This window comes from Triticum aestivum, chromosome 3A (assembly GCF_018294505.1).
Source record: "Triticum aestivum cultivar Chinese Spring chromosome 3A, IWGSC CS RefSeq v2.1, whole genome shotgun sequence".
Classification (NCBI taxonomy): Eukaryota; Viridiplantae; Streptophyta; class Magnoliopsida; order Poales; family Poaceae; genus Triticum; species Triticum aestivum.
This window is the reverse complement of record NC_057800.1, coordinates 654,967,908-654,989,542: the sequence shown is the minus strand read 5'-3', so window position 1 is coordinate 654,989,542 and position 21,635 is coordinate 654,967,908. Positions and strand designations below refer to the sequence as shown.

At 43.6% G+C, this 21,635-nt stretch overlaps 1 protein-coding gene and 1 pseudogene across 1 annotated transcript; one reads left to right on the top strand and one right to left on the bottom strand.

The window, feature by feature from the left end:
• Nucleotides 1-1,301: 1,301 nt before the first annotated feature.
• On the top strand, nt 1,302-16,034 carry LOC123062969 (tryptophan decarboxylase 2-like; annotated as a pseudogene).
• Nucleotides 16,035-16,673: 639 nt separating this feature from the next.
• Nucleotides 16,674-19,881, bottom strand: LOC123062968 (putative F-box/LRR-repeat protein 23). Its single transcript, XM_044486678.1, has 2 exons — nt 19,401-19,881; nt 16,674-17,827 (listed from the first exon to the last, which is right to left on the bottom strand). The coding sequence occupies exons 1-2, from the start codon at nt 19,790-19,792 to the stop codon at nt 17,167-17,169; spliced, it is 1,053 nt and encodes a 350-aa protein (XP_044342613.1). The 5' UTR covers nt 19,793-19,881; the 3' UTR covers nt 16,674-17,166.
• Between the last annotated feature and the right edge of the window lie 1,754 nt (nt 19,882-21,635).

Here is a 21,635-nt window from a genome sequence, read left to right as displayed (position 1 = left end):
AAAAAAACGATTCGCTCAGCTCCCTTCTTCCTCTCGCAGAAACGTTGTCTCCTCCCCCTGAGCGCCGCCGAGACCACGCCATACCGCGCGAGAAAACGGCCGAGCTTGAAGCACCACCGCGGCGTTCCCTCGTCGCCGGTGGGCGCCCTCGCCGGCCTTCTGCGTTTGCCCAAGAACAGCGGTCGCCATGGATGCAGCTCCGCCGCCCGCGCTCGTCGGAGATCCGCGCTCGCCATGGATGTAGCTCCTCTGGCCGCGCTCGCCATGGATGCAGCTCCGATGGCCGCGCTCGCCATGGATGGATCCTGCCTGCGCACGCCATGGATGCAGCTCCGCCTCGCTGACGATTGACTGGTTCCAGCAAATATAATTGGCCGTTGTAGCATTTTTCGTTGTTGGTTGTAGCAAAATGGAGACATGGTTGCAACAAAAAAAGAATGGGTTGTAGCGAACATTTGCATTCTAAAAAAATAAATGGATGTAACAAAGCTCGTTGCCGGACGTAGCAAATACCTATGACAGTTGTAACAAAAAGCCGTCGTCGTCGTCGCGGGTCGCAGCTCGGCCATGATGGATGTAGCAAAACATTATGCCGGTTGTAGCAAAAAACGATGCTAGTTGTAGCAAAATCCTGCTACGGTTGCAGCAAAACATCGTTGTCGTCGTCGCGAGGTCCGAGCTCCGCCTGATGGATGTAGCAAAAAGCTTCGCCGGTAGTAGCAAAATTCAACTATGGTTGCAGCTTCCCCTTGTTGTGCAGTGCCATTGAAGCTTTCTATGTCTATGGTTGAAGCTTTTTTTAATGGCCGTTGAAGCTTTTTTAGGTGACAGTTGCAACACTTCTATACGCGGTGGATCCGGGCATGGCGGGCAGGCAGTTATGGTGGGCGGCGAGGGAGCGCCCTGGCCGCCGGCGATGGAGCTTGTGGTGGCCCAGTCGCTGCCCGGGAGGAGGAGGAGGGGAGGGGATGCGCGCCCTTGAAGGCTGTAGGTTGAGGATGGATCTGGCCATCGCAGCAGGCAACCATGACGGCCGGCGAGGGAGCGCCTGGCCGCCGGCGATGGAGTTCGTGAAGGCCCAGTCGCAGCTCGGGGGAGGGGAGGTGCGCGCACGTAGGCTGAAGGTAGGGTATGGAGGCGCGTAAGGAAGGAGGCGGGGATGCGCGGGCGCGTTTGCCAGCGTGGCGTGTGAACCGGCGGAACGGTTCGACCGGTGCGCCGTTTCTAAACACTTCCCTTAGAAAAAAACCGTTGCCCGCACCGCACGTACGACACGACCTCTCGCCCCTGCTCCTCGACCTCTCGCCCTGCTCCTCCTCCCGCGTCGTTCGCCGCCTCCCGCAGCAGCACCCTTCGCCGCAGGTCGCAGCCGCGCCCTTCGCCCCGCGGGAGCCACATGGGACACAGCGGGCTCGGCCGCGGCGATGGATTTCTCTGGCGGGCTATTCGAAACAGACGACGTGCCGACGACTCCTCGCCTATGTTTCTCGACCTAGCTGCAAGAAGCTGAGAGAGCCATGGTTCTCCCTCTGTGTAGTACATAAGGAAATCTTCTCAATTTCAATATTCAAGGACGCAAGGATCTGAAATCAACATGGCCACGTGCAACACCATGGCCAGGCGGACGCAAGGATCTGAATCAACAACGCAGATCTATTTTCTAATTTCAGATATTCTAACTTGATTAGTTCGGTTTAATCTGGGCATGCTTTTAGACTTAAAATTGATCTTGATTTCCTCCTGCCGCCTGTATATGTATGTGTGCACCGCAGGTGAAGTCGGTCGACAAGAGCTAGCTAGATGAGGGCATCCATTCGAAACACAAATTTAATCTTCTATGTGTGTTATCCTTTTTCTGTCCTGAATTTGTTGCTGGGGCGAGCTTGTTATTCTCTACATGGATTTCAAGCTGGACGAGAGCCCCATGCTAAGCAAGATCTCCATCTGGACCGGCGACGGTAATTCCTCTTATAGCGGCGAGGTGCCCACTAAGAGCATACACGTATCTCTGAATTATAAGTTATGATCTGTGCTCTATTGTGAGAGCACATACTAATTGTTTTTGAACAATACTCAGGTTGGTTTGGTACAGTTCTTACATGTATTGCCATCTCAGCTTAGGAGGAGTCTAATTTTTATAGTAGTACTTATTGTATGTCTGCATATATGTTTGAATTGAACACCTGCTGCTGTTTTCTTGGTACGTGCACTTGCTGAAAAATATAATCAACTTAGTTGCTTGTGATCCTGTTCTTCAAGTGAAGTGTAGTTCAATCAAATGCCTTTGGTATTAATCCGTGCTGCCTTCTTAGTACTGTGAAGTGCAACCTGATCACGTGATATATCTCTACTAATTGCTGTACGCTAACTGAGTGGAATATAATGCATTGTTCTGTGAGTAAGTTACCTTATGAATTGATTGCTTGTGATCCTGTTCTTCAAGGGAGCTGTAGTCTAATCAAATGCCTTTGGTATTAATTCATGTTGCCTTCTTATTACTGTAAAGTGCAACCTGATCACGTGATATATCTCTACTAATTGTTGTATGCTAACTGAGTTGAATATAGTGCATTGTTCTGTGAGTAAGCTACCTTATGAATTGATTGATTCTGATCCTGTTCTTCAAGGGGGCTGTAGTTTAATCAAATGCCTTTGGTATTAATTCATGCTGCCTTCTTAGTACTATAAAGTACAACCTGATCATGTCATATATCTCTACTAATTATGAAACTAATTTTAAGAACACTTCTTGACAAGAAGACGAGAACTTCCAACATCTTGTGGCTATTCATCAAATAATAACAGTAGCCAATGTGTATGTGGTGGTCTAAACCAAATGTTAGGGAAAAAATGAGGATTATGTGGACAGTTGGTCCCTCAACTAACATGAGGGAGATTATCTAGAATGTCAATGTGGCTTGGCTAATATGTCACATGGAGACCATGCCTCACACCAGAAGTTGAGATAAATTCGGATTGGGGGGACTTTCTGACCTTTCCTGGTCACAGGGATGCCCGCTATGTACTCCCATGAGTGGCTTTACCACCGCCGTCAAGGCTTCAAATTCTGAGGATAACAAGCAGCCCAAATCCAAGAAGGAGACTAATTCACTTGTTCCGGGATTGCTATTTTTTTTGGGGGGGGGGGGGGGGGGGGGTTCTTCAAACTTTGCATTGACACTACGTTCACATGGACAATGTTTATATGTTCCTTTGAAGTTCACCCAAGGAAATAAACATTCTGATATTTGATTCCATTTTTACTATACAATAGACTAAATGGGCTATGACCATACTATGAAGAAGTTGTTCATCCAGTCGATTGCTATTGTTTTGTGGCATTTTTGTATACAATATGATTTTCTCGTGTGTTGCTTGAAATTCACATGTCATCCTCAGACCATAATTGATGGGTTCGCAATTAATTCTGCTTTTGTTTATAGAGAAGGGGTCATCTTAGAGTACAAATTCCAAATATTATACCTGTATGGATTTGTTTACTAGTTAATAGTAGAGATACAGATTAGGATCTTACCAACCCTATCTTTCCTATTTATTCGGTTGTTTATGAACCGTATCTTTCCTATTTATTCGGTTGTTTATGAACCGTATTTTTTCTATTTATTCGGTTGTTTATAGGTTGATACGAGGTAGTAAGATCTCTTCCTTGGTAGCCAAGGCTCACGGTACATGTGATATATAACCGTATGTGCTGATCGCCTACTCCCTCATCTCTCTCGCTTGCAATCTCCCTCTCCTGCCAGGATTGCAAACCCTATCATGTGAACATCTCATCGATCCTCATGCCCGCAGATCGATATTTTTGAATGCCCCGTGCTAAACGTTTTCTTGGTTTGTTGTTGCCAAGGGACGGGAGTGGTACCGGCAATGGAGATGATGGCGGCTGGTCGATGCGGCCGATGGATGCAGAGCAGCTTCGGGAGTGCGGGCACCGGATGGTGGATTTCATTGCCGACTACTATAAATCCATCGAGACATTTTCCGTCCTCAGTCAAGTCCAGGCACGATCACTCTTGACTCTTCTCCAAATCCTGCAATACGAACTTGCTATTTTTTTCAAACTTGTTTTTTTTAACCTGGGAGTTTGCTCAGATGCTGCTTCTGCAACATTATCTCCTACTTAATATGACTTGTTCGCCAATTGACCCAGCCACTAGTTTAACCCATTCTATAAATAACTCTCTGGTACTTTGATCGCCTATATACATATATAATCTAATCCAAAAAAATAAATTCTTCGGTCGTCGTAACTTCGATATGAAGCAGCTCAACATAGGATCGGTAACATTTGGTCACGGTATGATTCCCTTCCTGGATATCTTGAGAAAATATGGTTAAACTGCAGTGGTGGGGAGGACCCGTATCCGATACGCCTGATATATCACTTTTCAGAAGCATCTGTGCATCATAGCCACTATGTACAAGGACTTGGAACATCATTTTCCTTCTCTCTTTATTTTAAGGGATACAAAACTGTGCATCCGTCATGTTGTGAAATGGTGATGTTACCATTAAAGAACTAAGAAAACAGTCAAACATACTACTCGTTTGTCTACAGAAGATGGATTGTGTTAAGTACTATATTTGGCACTCTAATAAGATTTGTGCATCGACATCCATTGAACGGGTGTTTTCGTTGCAGCCAGGATATCTAAATGAACTTCTTCCAGATTCAGCTCCAAATCGACCTGACACTTTGGATGCCCTTTTTGATGGTGATCTTCCTTCTAGTGCACTTTCAAATGACATTGGAATTTACGTTTTATCAATTGCAATCCATAAACTATGCTTAACCAATCCTAAATTATATTCATAAAACTTTTCTGATGCCCAGATATACGAGAGAAGATAGTAAGTAACTCACTGGCAAAGTCCAAATTATTTTGCTTACTATCCCTCAGATAGTAGCACTGCTGGATTCCTGGGGGAGATGCTTAGTGCTGCCTTTAACATCGTTGGCTTCAGTTGGATAACCTCTCCTGCTGCAACCGAGTTAGAGGTTATAGTCTTAGACTGGTTTGCAAAAATGCTTAAGCTTCCAAGCCAGTTTCTATCATCTGGTAAGGCTGCAATCATATTTTTTAGCTTGATGCACAAACTATTTGTTGATCACAACATATATTTTTGCAATTCTGTTCTTTATATGTAGCGCCTTTTAATTAATTTGCATCTCTAGATATGATATAAATGATAAGGTTACGATTAACAAACACTATGTGGAACATCCCTTACTTATCGTGTATTTCCATTCTTTATTTATTAAGGTAACGTTTCTTGTTTCCTTCTTGACATATTGATCGTTTTGTCTAGTTTACCATTACTACGTAGAATACCGAACTACTTTTTACAGCTGCTCCAAAAAAATGTGGTCATTTCTTACTTTCTTTCAGGCTCCAATGCAAGATACTAACTATAATTTTCAATCATATTGTGCTATAAAAACATGAAACAGAAATCCAGCGACATTATTTCCACAATCAGTTATATGCTTTTTCACACAGCCATACTTTTGAATAGCTGATGGTATGCACCCTAGGACAATCTACATTATTGAGCGGTTGTAATACTTATCAAGATGTACCATTAATTTACCCGCAAAAAATGTACAATTAATTAGCAATCGCATAACTATGTAGCCAGGTTGTGCGAGATTATCAATATTGCCAAAATGATGGTCCTATGTAGGATTATTTTCATGTTCGTGGATCTTATAATCATGAATAGGATCTGACCTAAAAAAATTATGGCTCCAGAGATCGTATGGTCCGAACCATGGAACTTGAGTCATATGCTGCCAAGCTGTTATTGTCCTATATGTCGATCGGAATCGGAATAGTTTCATAGGGTTCTATGATCATGTGATACAGACTGTGATTTGGACTATCCTTGATCCGAGACATCTAATTTATAGATTCTTCTATAGTAGAATGGTACATAGAGCTGCTATCTATTGCCCTTAGCTAAAGTCATGCTTCTGAGTTTCTCTACTGCGTCCCTCTTTACAGCGGTTGGTGGAGTAATCCAGGGTAGTGCCAGTGAAGCTGTCCTTGTTGTACTATTGGCTGCACGAGATAGAACCTTAGAAATGCACGGGAAAAAATCCCTTGAAAAATTAGTAGTTTATGCATCTGATCAGACACATTCTGCTCTGCAAAAGGCATGCCAGGTATGCATATGTAATACAACTCAAGTCTCACTAGAATGATTTCTAGTTATCATTTGTTATGAAATATGAATAAATTACCTGTCTTTGTCGGTTTTTTGGATTTGATGTTATTCAAAGAATGACAATGAAGCAGTTAGATAATGTGAATTATGTTCTTGTACCTTTTTTATCTGTTTTTCCTAAGATATAATTCTTATTTTTATAGATTGCAGGAATTTTCCCAGAGAACTTCAGACTTGTGAAGGCTGACTACAGTAATAGTTACGCCGTTGCACCTGAAGCAGTTAGTGAAGCCATTTCCGTTGACTTGTCATCTGGGTTGATACCATTCTTCATCTGTGCAACAGTAAGCAATAAGCTGTGATTTCTTTGTATGCAAGCTTCTTAGGTTAATGAAAATTAAACTTGGGGAAATTTCAACATTTAAGTCTTGACATGATTTACTATACTTTAATTATATAACTTTGAGTCAATATACTGAAAGTTCAGAAAAAATCTTCTGCAAGTTCACAATTTTGATACTAGTCTGTCTTCCAACTATCTTTGTGCAAAATTACGGGAGCTGCATTTATGTATTAAAAAATTTCACAGTCGTGTGTTCTCTTGAATTATTCCGTTCTTGATTCTTGTGTACTAGCGCATGGTGCAGTCTGTGTGTGCGGGGGATTTGTGTTGGGGATGGGGGCAATTTATGATCATGGAGAAATTATGTGAAAATGACCCTCAAAAGTTGTAAATTCCGTGAGAATATGGCGTATAAGTTTGAAGTAATCTCAATAATTTTTAGTTATACACTTATACTACAATGCATGTTCTACATCCATGCAAATTTCATGATTAATTCAATCCCATTTAAAAGATTAAAAATGCTTAGTACTAGTGTCATGGTACAGTCATTACATAGTTGTCTTCTCTGTGTCTTGTAAATAAGATTGAATTCGATCCTTGAATTCGATCCTTGCATTCTGCATTGGATATAGAACATCCCCTTCCCTATTACTGTTGATTACGGGTCCGTTTGGGAGCTCAGTTTTTTTTGAAGTATTCTGATAATACTTTGGTTTCTAAAAATATTGAAGTATCAAATACTTTAAAGCGTTTGGATCCAATAAATAATGTGGTTTATAAACTGAAGTATTGTGCAAAACTGCAGTTTTTTTGCCATATTGAAAACTTCACTCCCGACCACTTTTTTCTATAAACTGAAGTATTGTATGAAACTGCAGTATTCATTTGCCAGGCACTCCAATACTTCAGTTTTGGAATACCATAGTTTCAATATGTTAGGAATGCAACTAGTATTATCAGGAGGCCAAAGCCATCATATATACACATACATGAGGATGTCAAAAGACCACAAAAGGATGCCAAGAGACTAGAATGAAAGGCCAAAAGACATGACTAATATAACTCTAACACCCCCCCCCCCCCCCCCCTCAAACTCATGGTGGATCCACAACACTGAGTTTGGAGAGGTGAAATCCATGTTGTGCTCTAGTCTGGGCCTTCGTGAAGAAGTCTGCAAGCTGTAACTCAGAAGGCACATATTGAAGAGCAATAACATGATCCTGCACAGCAGCGCGCACATAATAAGCATCAACACCAATATGCTTGGTAAGCTCATGCTTCACGGGATCTCGCGCAATACTGATAGCATCCGTACTGTCTGACAAGAGGGTGGTAGGTGTAGTAACAGAAACACCAAAACCCTCCAGTAACCATCGTAACCAAGTCAGCTCTGCCGTCAAAAGAGCCATAGCTCGTAACTCAGCCTCTGCACTCGAACGGGAAACTGCGGTATGTTTCTTCGTCTTTCGGGCAATGAGAAAACCACCAAGAAAAACACAATAAGCAGAAAGTGAACAGCGATCCGTAGGATGACTAGCCCATGTAGCATCTGAATAGGCCTGGAGCTGTAACGAGCTAGAACGAGGGAAAAAGAGACGATGAGAGATCGTGCCACGAAGATATCGTAGAACACGAAGAAGATGACTATAGTGCACCGAAGTGGGAGCAGAAACAAACTGACTCAAAATATGGACAGGATAGGAGATATCTGGACGAGTGACAGCAAGATAGACAAGGCTGCCAACAAGATAACGATAGCGTGTCGGATCAGACAAGGGCTCACCATCAGAAGCGCGAAGTTGAACATTGAGCTCCATAGGAGTCTCAACAATGCGCTCGTCACTAAGAGCCGCACGAGTAAGAAGATCCTGAATATACTTTTCTTGAGAAATAAAAAAGCCATCAGAGGTAGAAAAAACCTCAATCCCAAGAAAGTAACGAAAAGGACCAAGATCAGACATAAGAAACTGCTCACTGAGACGGGCCTTGACAAAAGAAATATACTCAGAATCGTCGCCAGTGATGATCATGTCATCAACATATAGAAGAAGAAGAGTGCGGCCACGAGCAGAAAGGTGTACAAACAACGCCGGATCATGAGCGCTCGCTGAAAAGCCAGCGACAGTCACTACAGAGGCAAAACGCTCGAACCAGGCGCGAGGGGCTTGTTTAAGGCCATATAAAGAGCGACGAAGACGGCAAACCATGCCATCAGGAACAGAATACCCAGGTGGTGGCTGCATGTAAACCTCCTCACGTAGCTCACCATTAAGAAAGGCATTCTTAACATCAAGCTGAGATACAGACCAGTGACGAACAGAGGCCACAGCAAGAAGTGTGCGAACAGTGGTCATATGGGCCACAGGAGCAAAAGTCTCATCGTAATCACGACCATGCTCCTGCTGAAAGCCACGAGCCACAAGATGAGCTTTATAATGCTCAAGAGAACCATCAGAGCGAGTCTTAATCTTGTAGACCCACTTACAAGTGATGGGATGAACACCAGGAGGAAGAGAAACAAGATCCCATGTGCCAGTGCGCTCAAGAGCAGCAAGCTCCTCGGCCATCGCAAACTGCCATTCGGGATGAACAATAGCATCACGATAAGAGGTAGGCTCAAGTATAGCCGAAAGACCATATTGGGAAGGAGAATAGCAATCAGGAGGAGGACAAGGCCGAGGTCGAAGACCATAAGTCGGCTGAGATGAGGAAGAAGGCACACCAGAAGTAGATGGCGCATCAGTGGACCCATCCACAACACGTGGACGGCAAGTGTAATGGAAAGGAAAAGATGGACGGGTAGGAATCACAGGAGATGGAGATGGGGAAGACATCGGTGTTGATGGGGAAGGAATCGTTGATGAAGATGGAGATGAAGAAGGTATCGGGGATGAAGGTGGAGAGTCATGCGACGTGTGAGGGGAAGAAACAGTTGGAGAGGATGGTGTCGTATCTACAACAACGGGGGGAGGAGGAGTAGGAATATGGGGCACAAAGGGAGGTGTATCGGGAAATGTGAGAAAAGAGATGTCCTCCACAGAAAAGGTCGAGGAGGATGGTCGTGGGTAGAAAGGACGAGACTCGTCAAAAGTCACATCCCGAGAAATACGCATCCGAGGACCGACAGGATCCCAACACCGATAACCCTTATGTTCATCGCTGTATCCTACAAAGACACACTCAACAGACTGAGTGGTTAGCTTGGTGCGTTCACGTGGGGGAAGAAGAACATAGCAAACACAACCAAACAACTGAAGCGTCGAATAATCAGGAGAACGATTGAAAAGACGTTCGAAAGGAATACCACCCTGCAAAGCAGCAGATGGTTGAATATTGATGAGATATGTGGAAGTGGAAATAGCCTCAGCCCAAAAGTGAGGCGGAAGAGAGGCAGCAATCATCATCGCACGTGCCGTCTCAAGAAGGTGACGATGCTTGCGCTCAGCCACACCATTCTGAGCATGAGCACCAGGACAAGAGAACTGGGGAAGAGTACCCTGTTCAGCAAGAAATCCTCGCAACGCACGAGAGATATACTCACCAGCAGAATCTGCATGAAAAACACGAATAGGAGTGGAGAATTGGGTATGAACCATGGCAGCAAATTTTTTGTATATAGATAAGACCTCGCTACGAGAAGACATGAAATAGATCCAGGTGTAGCGAGTAAAATCGTCTATAAAGAGAATATAGTAGCGATGACCCCCTTTCGAAGCGAAGGGAGAAGGACCCCAAACATCTGAATGAACCAAATCAAAAGGATGCTTAGACACCGACTCACTGTGAGGATAGGGTAGCTGAATCTGCTTACCAAGCCTACAACCAAGACAATCCAACGAGGCGTTGCCGGAGACAGACCCCAGAACACCACGATGAACTAAAGATGAGAGACGAGAACCACATAAATGGCCAAGACGATGATGCCACTGCTGAAAAGAGCTAACAGATGAGGCAACAGGGGCAACGAGACTAGCGGCGGTGGCATCAGAGGGAAGACGAAGCCAGTCAAGCTCCCAAAGACCATCATGGCGTCGAGGGCCAGCACCAAGCAGAGCGCCTGTGCGACGATCTTGAACAGAACATGAATCAAAGTCGAGATTGACCCTGTAATTAGAGTCAACAATCTGACTACCTGAAAAGAGTTGCATGCTAAGTCGAGGAACATGAGCAACAGAGGGAACAAGAAAGGAAGATGTGCTAAGAGTGCCTTGACTAGCGACAGGGAGGGAAGTACCATCAGCAGTATGAACATGAACAGGAGACTTGACAGGTCGAATGGATATCAAAGTGGAGGAATCATAAGTCATATGAAAAGATGCACCAGTATCAAAAATCCATGAGGATGTACCTGAATGAGTAGAAGGTGGTCTCTCATTGCCCAAAAACTCAGGCGCAGAACTAGCAGAACCTATCGGTGAAGAATCCCAAGTATCAAGAAGGTATCGGAGTTGTGCAATCTCATGTGCGGACAAAGACATAGTGGTAGACGTCGAGGTAGAACCATCTGCTGACGAAGAGCGGTTGCCACCACCCGTAAAAGCCATGTGTAGAGTCGACTGAGAGTAGTTGTCACCGACGCGCGCGGAAGCGGCAAGGGGAGTCGGTGTAGAGCAGGCACCACCACCACAGGCAGAAGCCGCTAGAAGAGTCGACGAATAACGACCATCACAGCCTGCTGAAGACGCCATAGAGGGCAACATCAAAGGCGGACGAGCACCAAACACCGAGCGGCGGCGCATATGTGAGACGGGATCAATATAGGGAACACCATCGGTAGTTTGTGGGCAGCAACGAAAATGCAGGCCCGACGGAAACGACATGTCTCTCTTTTTTTTACTCTTTTTTTTGCCTCTTTTTTTACTCTCTCTCTTTTTTTTGAAAGAACAACCAACAGATCTGGATCACGATCAGACGTGAACCAGCAGCAGCAGTTTCAGGCGACACGCGTGACCTCGCGACCTTGCGAGCGCCCGCGGGCAGCGAGCAGCACAGCGCCACAGCCGCGCAGAGAGGGAAGGACCGGACGGGTGACAGGCGGCGGACCGGGCCGGGACCGGCAGCGACACCCTGGGGACGCCCGGCGGCGACAGGCGGCGACAGCCTGGGAAGTCAACCGGCAGCGGGCCGACCTTGAGGAGACGGCGGCCGGTGGTGGAAGCCTGGGAAGCCAGCCGCAGAGTGGCCGATCTTGAGGAGACGCGACCAAGCTGGGAGATGAGACGACGGCCGAGCCGGTTGGCAGCGGAGGACGGCGAGATCCGGCGTACGGCGGCAGGCGGCAAAATCAGCGGGATGACGGCGTACGGCCTGAACGTAGCAGATCAGCGGCAGGATGCAAACAGAGATCGGCATCAGGATGCAACAGAGATCGGCGGCTGGAGGCTTGATTCGGGAAGAGGAGTGGCTTGTTCACGCTTGCAGTGGCGGTTGAGGGCAAGAGCAGCACACAACGTGGAGCAGCACAGCCGGAGAAAGCAGGAACGCGGCCGCGCAATTGGATCGGAGCACAAGTTGCGGTGTGCGAAAAAAAATGCCTAAAGCTCTAATACCATGTTAGGAATGCAACTAGTATTATCAGACAACAAGAGGATGCCAAAAGACTAGAATGAAAGGCCAAAAGACATGACTAATATAACTCTAATACAATAAAGCTGAGCTCCCAAACTAAGCCTACTTTTTTTCGCGAAAATGCAAAAGCCTTGTGTTTCGATCCATTGATAGAAAAGAAGTTTTTGCACAAGTCCTAAAGAAGACCAACACCGCACCATACAACTCGACCCAAAACCTAGTCTAGGGGAGAAGTTGGCGAAGTCCTCGGGCCCCTGCGTCCGCCACTCATGAGCCTCAGCCTTCTATAGCATATTAGCCCTGAATTTGCAACTAGGCCATTCTCACGATATATGTCATTGTAGTGGATATGCAAACATCTGAGTGAAGGAGGGCAATATTTTTATCCTAATGTAGATGATCAAGATCATGCTCTTGACTTGCGAGCATGAGGGTCTTGGCCATTGCTGAATCCTCCATAGAGCTTCCCTAATCTACCGCCATATTAGGCCACTACCTGTTCGATGACCCTGATCAGCTGCTCATCTTTTGTTGTGGTTCTTTTCGGGTGGACGCGGTCAAACCAAATAATTTTAACGCACCAACCAGTAGAACCAAAAGCCCAGACTGATGGAGAAGTTTGGGAAATCCAAATATACTTAACAGTAACATGATAAATGTTACAGAAAGTAATTACTTAAATGGCATTCTCTTATTTTAATAGTTGTGCTTAGATTTTTATCTACTCATTAGTACAATCTATATTTTTTCTCCATGTTATCTTCTAAAGAATTTATTTGTTTCAGGTCGGCACAACATCTTCATCGGCCGTGGACCCCTTGCATAAATTAGGAAAGATAGCACAGGTGTTTGAGCCCGTTGCTTGTGATAATTAGGAAATTATCAATATTAGTATAATGAAATCCATCTATGTATTTAATGTTTTCTATTTATATATTTTCTAAAAGAATGTTGAACTTCTACCAGCTATGCATAGAACACTATTTTGTTGCTGCTAGTTGAAGACCTAATTATTATGTCCACTTTTGAGGAACAAATCTGCGTTTTGATGGATAACTAATCCGTTAACAACGGTCTCCAGAAATTTTTAGATGGGACCAGAATTTTGAAGAGGAATTCTTTTTATAGAACTAAATTTAGTTTATTTTTCGTATTTTAGTCCTAAGTAATGCAAATTTGTGTAGAGCAAGAAATAAGTTTCGATCAATCTATGGGATCTTTTATGGAGAATGCTTTTGGAATGTTTGGTTCCACATTCCCATTGTTATTAACTATATTATTTTGTATATTATACTTGTGACAAATTATAGAAACATATATTTAAATATATTGATAAAAAATTGATCGATTGCATATGTTTATTATTTTTGTTAGGCCCATGACATGTGGTTCCACATTGATGCTGCATATGCTGGAAGTGCTTGTGTATGCGCAGAGTACCGACATCACCTTGACGGGGTAGAAGAAGCTGATTCATTCAATATGAATGCACACAAATGGTTTCTCACAAACTTCGACTGTTCCTTGTTATGGGTTAAGGTAAGCCATGTGATGATGTTCCAATTGGAGTACCATGTTTTACACATCTGGAATATTTCTTTACTTGTTTTTTCTACGCATTACATTAATATTATGTCAATACTACCAAATGCACAAACTTACATGATGCATAATAAACAGGACAAGAGTTATCTCATAGAAGCATTATCTACAAATCCAGAGTATCTTAAGAATAAGGTTTCGATATATCCTTCCCTTCTCTATTTTTCTCTTGTCATAATTTTATTATTGTTCATGGTAGTGGATTAATCTACCTTTTGAAAAGGTCGAGTTTTCTGGATTGCGAATGAATGCTATCTTATCTAATTCCCCATTTTCCAAATTCTAGTGTTAACCATCTGGTTATCGTTGGGACTACAAATCCTATTAAAAGTGGTACATTGTGATACCACATGGCACACTGTGAAGCCATCCAATACCACATGGCACACTGTGAAGCCATCCAATACTGAAGCTTTGGAGCCCTTTTCTAGTGGGAATGTGCTAGTTTGAGCTCTTTTTATTTTATATACAATTGTATGTTATTAAGAGTTGGTACTTTCCAACTTTTTAAAATGAAGCAAGAGAAAAAGAGTTAAACCTGACCAATTACTGCCCCCCGGGCGCAGGTCGTACCATTGTGGGAAATATCTTCCGAGTAATTGTTCAAGAACTTGGTTGAAATTCTCAATAATTACATTATTTGTAGTAATGTGATACATAAATATTCCCTCAATTTTAATCTGATTGGACAAACTGAAGTATAAAATTTTGAGAAAACAAAAAACATTTATATTGAAAGAACAATGGATGCCTGCAATCTAATTAATAAAAAAAATACCTGTAAAGTGTTTGTGAGTTTTTTGTAAACATTTTGTGATGCTATAACTGTTTTACATTTTCAGGCTTCCCAAGAAAACTCCGTTGTTGATTTCAAGGATTGGCAAATTCCACTTGGCCGTCGTTTTAGGTGAAATCCTCTTGGCAATTTCATTACCGTTTGTGAAGTGTACTATTTATCTCTTACATACAGTTTAGTACATGATATTTTGACAAGGAATGCAACATTAGATTAATACTTCAATAAATTACATCTAGTTTCTTCTTTGTAGAACTAATATTTACCTAACATTAAGTGTTATCAATAAGCTTCGGTATTGCTATATAAATCACAAGTGGTAATAATGCGTGGTCAAATGATTTTAAAAAACACCAAGGAACCAAAGTTTGCTTGTATCCCATGTGGTATTGGATGGCTTCACAGTGTGCCATCAAAATAGATCTGAGCAGTTTGTGTTAGGTGGGCCTGCCCATTATTCAATATCATTGTTCCTATTAGAGAAATTGTAGCCTTTATACTATATTTACTTTGCTTGCAATTGGAGGATCAATATATAGTTCATACACATATGTCTATTACAAAAAAAGAATCTTACAATTTAATGTTGCTCAACACCATATATCAATGTGTTAACGTCTAGCTTACCAAGTGCAGTCACTATGACAGTATGACTCGTCACATTGTTGTTCAGACTATAGGCGGCGGTTCCTTGTATGGCAATTGAATTGATTTCTCTTACCAAGTGGAGCTTTGATTTTAGATCACTCAAGCTATGGATGGTATTGAGGCTTTATGGCGTGGAAAACCTGCAGAGCTATATCAGAAAGCACATACAGTTGGCTAAACAGTTTGAACAACTTGTATTATCTGATTCAAGATTTGAGGTAACAGAGAAAATAAACCAGTTAGTACATCTATTTAATGATACTATGGAACTCTCTGTTTCTGTAGTTCAAAAGAACATCATGTTTTCTTCTTCCATTGGAAATCTCTATTTTATAGAGATCTTATTTACTTCACTAATTTAGGTAGTAACTCAAAGGAACTTTTCCCTTGTGTGTTTCCGCCTTCTGCCCCCAACTTCGGAGGATGACAATGGCCGTAACCTTAACTACAGCCTAATGGATACCTGTAACTCAAGTGGAAAGATCTTCATATCACATACGGTTGGTTATTAGCAGATCCTTCAAAGATCTCCATATGTATTCATGAAGCATAAATATCCACTGATTTCCTGTGTGGTACTTTTTTCTTCAACAGGTTCTTTCCGGAAAATTTGTCTTGAGATTTGCCGTTGGAGCACCACTGACCGAGGAGAAACATGTGGATGCTGCTTGGAAGCTTTTGCAAGATGAGGCCAGCAAGATCTTAGGAAGTTTGTAGATTATAAATGCAGATGCTTATTGATTAAGCTCCACCATTTAGGCCTATTATCTTGATTAGCTTTTACAGTTGCTCATACAAACATTTTTGAAAGGTCCACATGAAGTCATAATAACAGTCCTTGTGAGAAGTAATTTGGGCTGACCACAATGTGCAAACTTTGGTTTAAGTAAGGATTCATCGGTGTAACAGATGGTCCTGAACTAAAATGCAGGCAGTGCAGTACCAAACGAAAATCTTATTCAAGATTAGAGGACAAATGGGTGGGAGACTAATCTAATTAAACATCTTAACTAGGTAATTTCAGGATTCAATATTCACAAACAGTAATGCCCTGCTTACCTTTGTAACATGGCAAGGGTCAATAGGCCAAAAGCAACAGCCACTGTAGCAGAACCACACATTAGTATATATGGCGTTAACTATAATGAACATTAACTTGATAAAAAGGGCACCTTATAGACAAATTTAATCTGATAAAAAAATCATTTGTTCATGTTTGCGGGGGTGCCTCTAACTCGATTAACATTTATCAACAACCCAAGAAGCCAATACTTTCCGCAAGTACAACTTTATCAACTGTGATTCTAACCTCCAGATTTATAGTATGCGTAACAACTTCAATCCTATACATGGAACCCAGGATTTACCTTCTACTCCCTCCATGAAGAGTATATGCCATCTCAACTGATCGAAATGGGAGACAAATAAATTCAGGGAAGAAAGATTTAAAAAAAATGCAGCTAACCCCTGTCAATCAAAGAAAAACTGTGAAAGTTGGTCGATGCACATGGGCCATGCGTGCCCTTTTAATTCCCCGGAAGTCTCATTTCACAGTTGATTAATATTGAAGAACTGGGAAGCTCCAACCTCCGGCGACAAGAGCTGCAGCAAACGTCACCGGAGCGATGACCAAAATCACCTGACAGAGTTACGAGGTCCTGAAACTGCAACGTGGGCGGTATGCACCACAGGCACAGGCACAGGCACCGATCAACATATTGAGTTCTTTACAACTAAGCAAACCAGTGCTTACTACAGAGCATATTTCACAGCGACTTCAACTAAACTGAAAAGGTAAAGGACTCCCAACAAACCACATGTTTTACTAGCAACTAGTAAGATGGCTGGACAAAGCACGAAACGGAGCCTACGATATTCTAGGGCAAGTCAACGCAGAAGCGGATCCACGGCACTGACAGAAGCGGCAAAGTACAGACCATGCCTAGCGTAGTGCAGATACTTTGGCAAAAGAAATGAGGAACATCCGGCCACTTCGATCGCAACATCGCGATGGAGCTCACTTCATAAGCATACGCATGCCCCTGAGAAGCATCCTCGCTTCATCATTAAGCTCGTCCTCATACACACCATCAAGGTAGCGGGAAGGATCGCAGTAGTCGTCGTAATCATCCGAGCCAAGCTCGTAGTCAGAATCAGATCCCACATAATCACCCAGAAAGGACTCTGAATTCCTCCAAATAGGGCTCTTCACAATGAAGTCGTAGTCATCGGTTGAGTCATTCGGAAGCCTCAGTGTGCTTATCCTGGCACACTTTGCACGCAGGGCATCGTCCATGGTGACGTTGAAACAGTGGCGGATGTCAAGGGACTCCAGGTGTCGGCAATTGTCCAGGATGGCTGTCAGCCCTTTGTTGGTGAGGCTATTGCCAAACAGCTGCAAAGAGCGTAGCTCGTGCATAGTCGCAATCCCCAGGGCTTCCTCGTCCTTTTCCTGCTCACTGGCTTCATAATCAAAGAACACATCCTTACACAGTCTGAAGCGTTTCAGCTGTGGGCATGCTTTACCGATAACACCAAAGACACCACTGTCATCCATATTTGGACACACTGAAAGCTCGAGCTCCTCAAGCAAAGGGAACTTCATTATCGCCTCAGTGAGTCCATCATCGAAAACATCATAGCAAGAAATGAGGCGAAGGCTCTTAAGAGATGGTGCCCTGCAAATACAACACTTGGATCTCAATAACCGATAAATATGCCGTGTGTGTGGAAAGGCATAAGCATGCTGTATAAAATAGGCAGCTAGAGTGAATGTTTTGGAAGACTTGCATGGCTCCAATCGCAGTCCATGCATAGAACATTTCATAAATTCAGATAATTGCATAGCATCATAGGTACACAATTTAGAGGGATTTAGTATAATTCAATTAATGATTAATTGCTAGGTTTAACAGAGAAAATTTCAGGGATGCTAACTTGTCGATGCCTGCAATTGCAGATTGCATATAAGGATAAATTCTGCACTCTGGCACATGTACTCAGCTGAGTTTGTTCTGTTTAACCATATCATTTAACTCAAATTATTGCCAATTCGACAGTTACACCAGGAAATGGCCAGAAGCCTGAAAAGCTGACTTCCAAATGAATTTTTTCTCAAACCAATCCAAAGAAGCCTCCCACACCGCATTAAGAAACGAAGATGTGAAGAACCCGGCTGAGTTCAATGCCAGACCATGCATAGGCTGACGACACAACATCAATGTTTTGGTTGGATGTAAAACTCAACATTCCTTATAAATGAGAGGTGGATACAGAGGAATGGGTTCATGTGTGTGTTGCGGGGTACATCAATCACCTGCGGGTGGCTAAATGTTGGGATAAGAGAAATTCAGCAGAATAAAACTTGAGGCGGTGTCAGAATCATCCTGATTGGAAACTTTCAGAATCAATTGTTAGATTTAAGGGACAGTGAACATTTCAGGGATGCGAACTTGTCGACGCCTGTAACAGCAGGTTGCATATTAGGAAAAATTCTGCACTCTAGCGTATGAACTCAACTGAGTTCGTTCTGTTTAAGAATCAACAGAACTAAAATGATTGCCAAATTGACTGCTTCCCTAGAAACTGCCCAGAAGCCCTGAAAAGTTAACTGGCAACTGTGTTCTGTTTCGAACCAAACCAAAAAAGCCTTCCCAATTGTATAAGACCAATGCATAGGCTGTCAACACAACATCAACATTTCGTTCGATGGCAACTCAGCATTCCATTCAATACGGGATTGGTGCTGGCACAGAGGAATAGGTTCATGTGCATGGAACTGTTGCATTTTACCTTTTGCTACTTAAATTCGCTGTAATCCGAAGAACCTATGGTTTCTAATGTTAGCAATCGGAGATGAAATTCTCTTTTATATATAAAAAAATCCCCATGTGAGCACCTCGTGTACAGCTGTATCATCACCAACCAGCATCAGATCTATGCACACCGTATCTTCACTCTTCAGTACAGACACTAGGAAGCTATCTTAACAAAGATTGTTGCACATTGCAAGCATTCTGTTGCTAGTTTACACTAACCTCACTCCCATTTCACAATAAAATTGCATGATTCCTACGGACAGAAATTTGTACCGAAAATTTCCGCAGACAATACTCGTGACCCAAAGGCACACATACATTGCAGGGAATAGCGACGAAAACAGAACGTGCAGCCAATGCGGAACAAATAAAATCAAAACGAAAGCCCCTAAAATCAGGGGAGGGGAGGGGATTGGGGGATTCAAAATCTCACTGGTCGGCGAGGTAGAGGAGGAAGTCGTGGTCGGCGGCGTACTCGCACCAGAACGCCTCGCACCTCCCCGCGCTGCGGCGGACGGCGGCCTGCGCCATCCCGGGGAAGTTGAGCTCGTGCTCGAGGTCGGCGTGGCCTAGCATGTTGATGCGGCGCCACAGCTCGGGCTCGTCGCGAGCGGCGCCGCGCCAGGAGCGGCACAACTGGCCCGCCCCCATCAGGATGTCGACGTGGTCGAGCTTGTGGAGGATGGCCGAGATCGCGTCCAGCGGCAGCTCCGCCCAGTTCCTCGTCTCCGTCTCATCCGCGGCCGCCGGCGCCGTCGGCGCATTGCGGCCGCGTCGTCCGCCGCGCCCGCCTCGGCGACGGCGGGAAGAGGAGGATAAGGGCATCGCGCTGTGTGGCTGTCCGGGTTAGGGTTTGGGGAAGGAAGGCGCGGGAATGATGCGCCGTTTGCGGGTGGTGGTGACGAAGGTGGCAGCAGCAGGTGAGTGTAGAAGACTCGGGTCAACTGAACGTGGGCATTTTTTCCTTCTCTAAACGCAATACAGACGATAGGCACTCATATATATGCGTATATACTCACCCTTATAAACGTATATCCACACATTCTATTTCTATAAACACATTCGAGAGACTGGGCCTACATATCATCTTGAGATTTACGAAGTTATCGTAGGCGACTCGTTTCTTCCTATTGAAAGCGTATCACTGAAAATCTTAAAATAAATCCAGGAATAATGCGAGCAACAGAACTTGAACCCTGGTGGGCTAGAATACCATTGTCCCTCTAACCATCCAACCACAGATTAGTTCGCACGTGGGGCCTAATACTCACTTGCTCCCTATAAGAGCGTTTAGATCACTGGTTAAGGAGTATAATCTTTTTAAAAATCAGACCTCGTCAGCTTTAATCAAATTATTGGTGAAAAATATTTACATCTAGCATGCCAAACATATACAAGTATATTCATCATAAGACGTAGTTTTATATTTTATATATTTTGTATATTGTAGATAAATAGTTTATTCTATAAACTTAGTCAAAGTTTGTAAAGTGTGACTTCTCAAAATATGTATACACACTATATTATGGAATAGAGGAAGTATGTTTTTTTCAGAAGAAGTTTGCCTAGTAGTACATGGAGTTTCTTTCTCCCTACCTTAGAGCATCTGTAGACGGACCCCTCAAATCACCTCTATACGTTCGGGGCGGACGGCTTGATCAGTGACCGATCTTGAAAATGTGACCCAATTGTCCCCCTTTAAACCGGTCCGATACATTTGGGTTGTCCTACACCTCTCAAACCCAGCCCATATCTGGGATGAAAATGAGAAAGCCCTGGCACGCCGAACGCGTCCGCCAAGACGAATCATGCCAAAAGCCCTTCAAATTGTTCCTAACCTAGTCCGGCCTACCCTCTTCGTTTCCTCTCTTCTGCCTCGTCCGCGCCTCTCCTCCACTAGCTCTGTCGTCCTCCCGACCCCACAGGGCCGCCATCACCGGCACAAAACCACTCATGTCATCCTCCCTGCCCCTGACACGGTCATCGGCTCGGATGCAGATGCAATACGTCCTACTCCTCCAGTCATACACCTTGCCCTCTATGTGTTCGAGAAAATGTCCAGACTGTTATTTTATTCTTTTGTAGGTAAAAGAATGGATTCGTCAGACGGGAGTTTCAAAACAATGAGTTTGATGAATGTATTCAAAAAGAGTTTGTCGATTAACTGAATTTGTCGGATGAAGAGTGCATGATGATGATGATGATGAGCATCCAAGAGGAAATGGAGAAGAAAGTGGAGCATTGCACACGAGGTGGATCAATTTTTTGCCGCAACGCTCTCAAATTTTTACCACACCCCACATGGGTCCAATTAAGACATAATGCCAAGTTTCATCTCTTTTGAAGCTCGTTTCCTCGCTATTTCCTACCGAAGAGCGTTCTGCTTTTTCTAGTGATCGAAAAATAAGTTAATGCCTTGAAAATAGTAGACCAACTCAAAAAGTGCTCAAATTTGAGCATGGGGCTTTGGATGGTGTGCAGTAATCATATAAAAAGTTTGAAGTTGAAATGATTTTAGTAAATGAGTTGTGTGTGAAAGGCGACGATTTTCATTCGAAACCCTGACACTTCACAGGAGAGTGTCCGGTTGTACACTAGGTGGATCAAGTTGAACTTCAAGGGTTCGGTCAAGGGGACGAGAACAGTACACCGGGATAGGATTGTTGAT

Bases quoted from the DNA above. Each gene is read 5' to 3' on its own strand.
- LOC123062968 (XM_044486678.1), bottom strand. From the start codon at position 19,792: ATGCCCTTATCCTCCTCTTCCCGCCGTCGCCGAGGCGGGCGCGGCGGA. The intron at 17,828-19,400 runs GTGAGATTTTGA...TTGTATTTGCAG, and splicing joins CTCCTCTACCTCGCCGACCA to GGCACCATCTCTTAAGAGCC.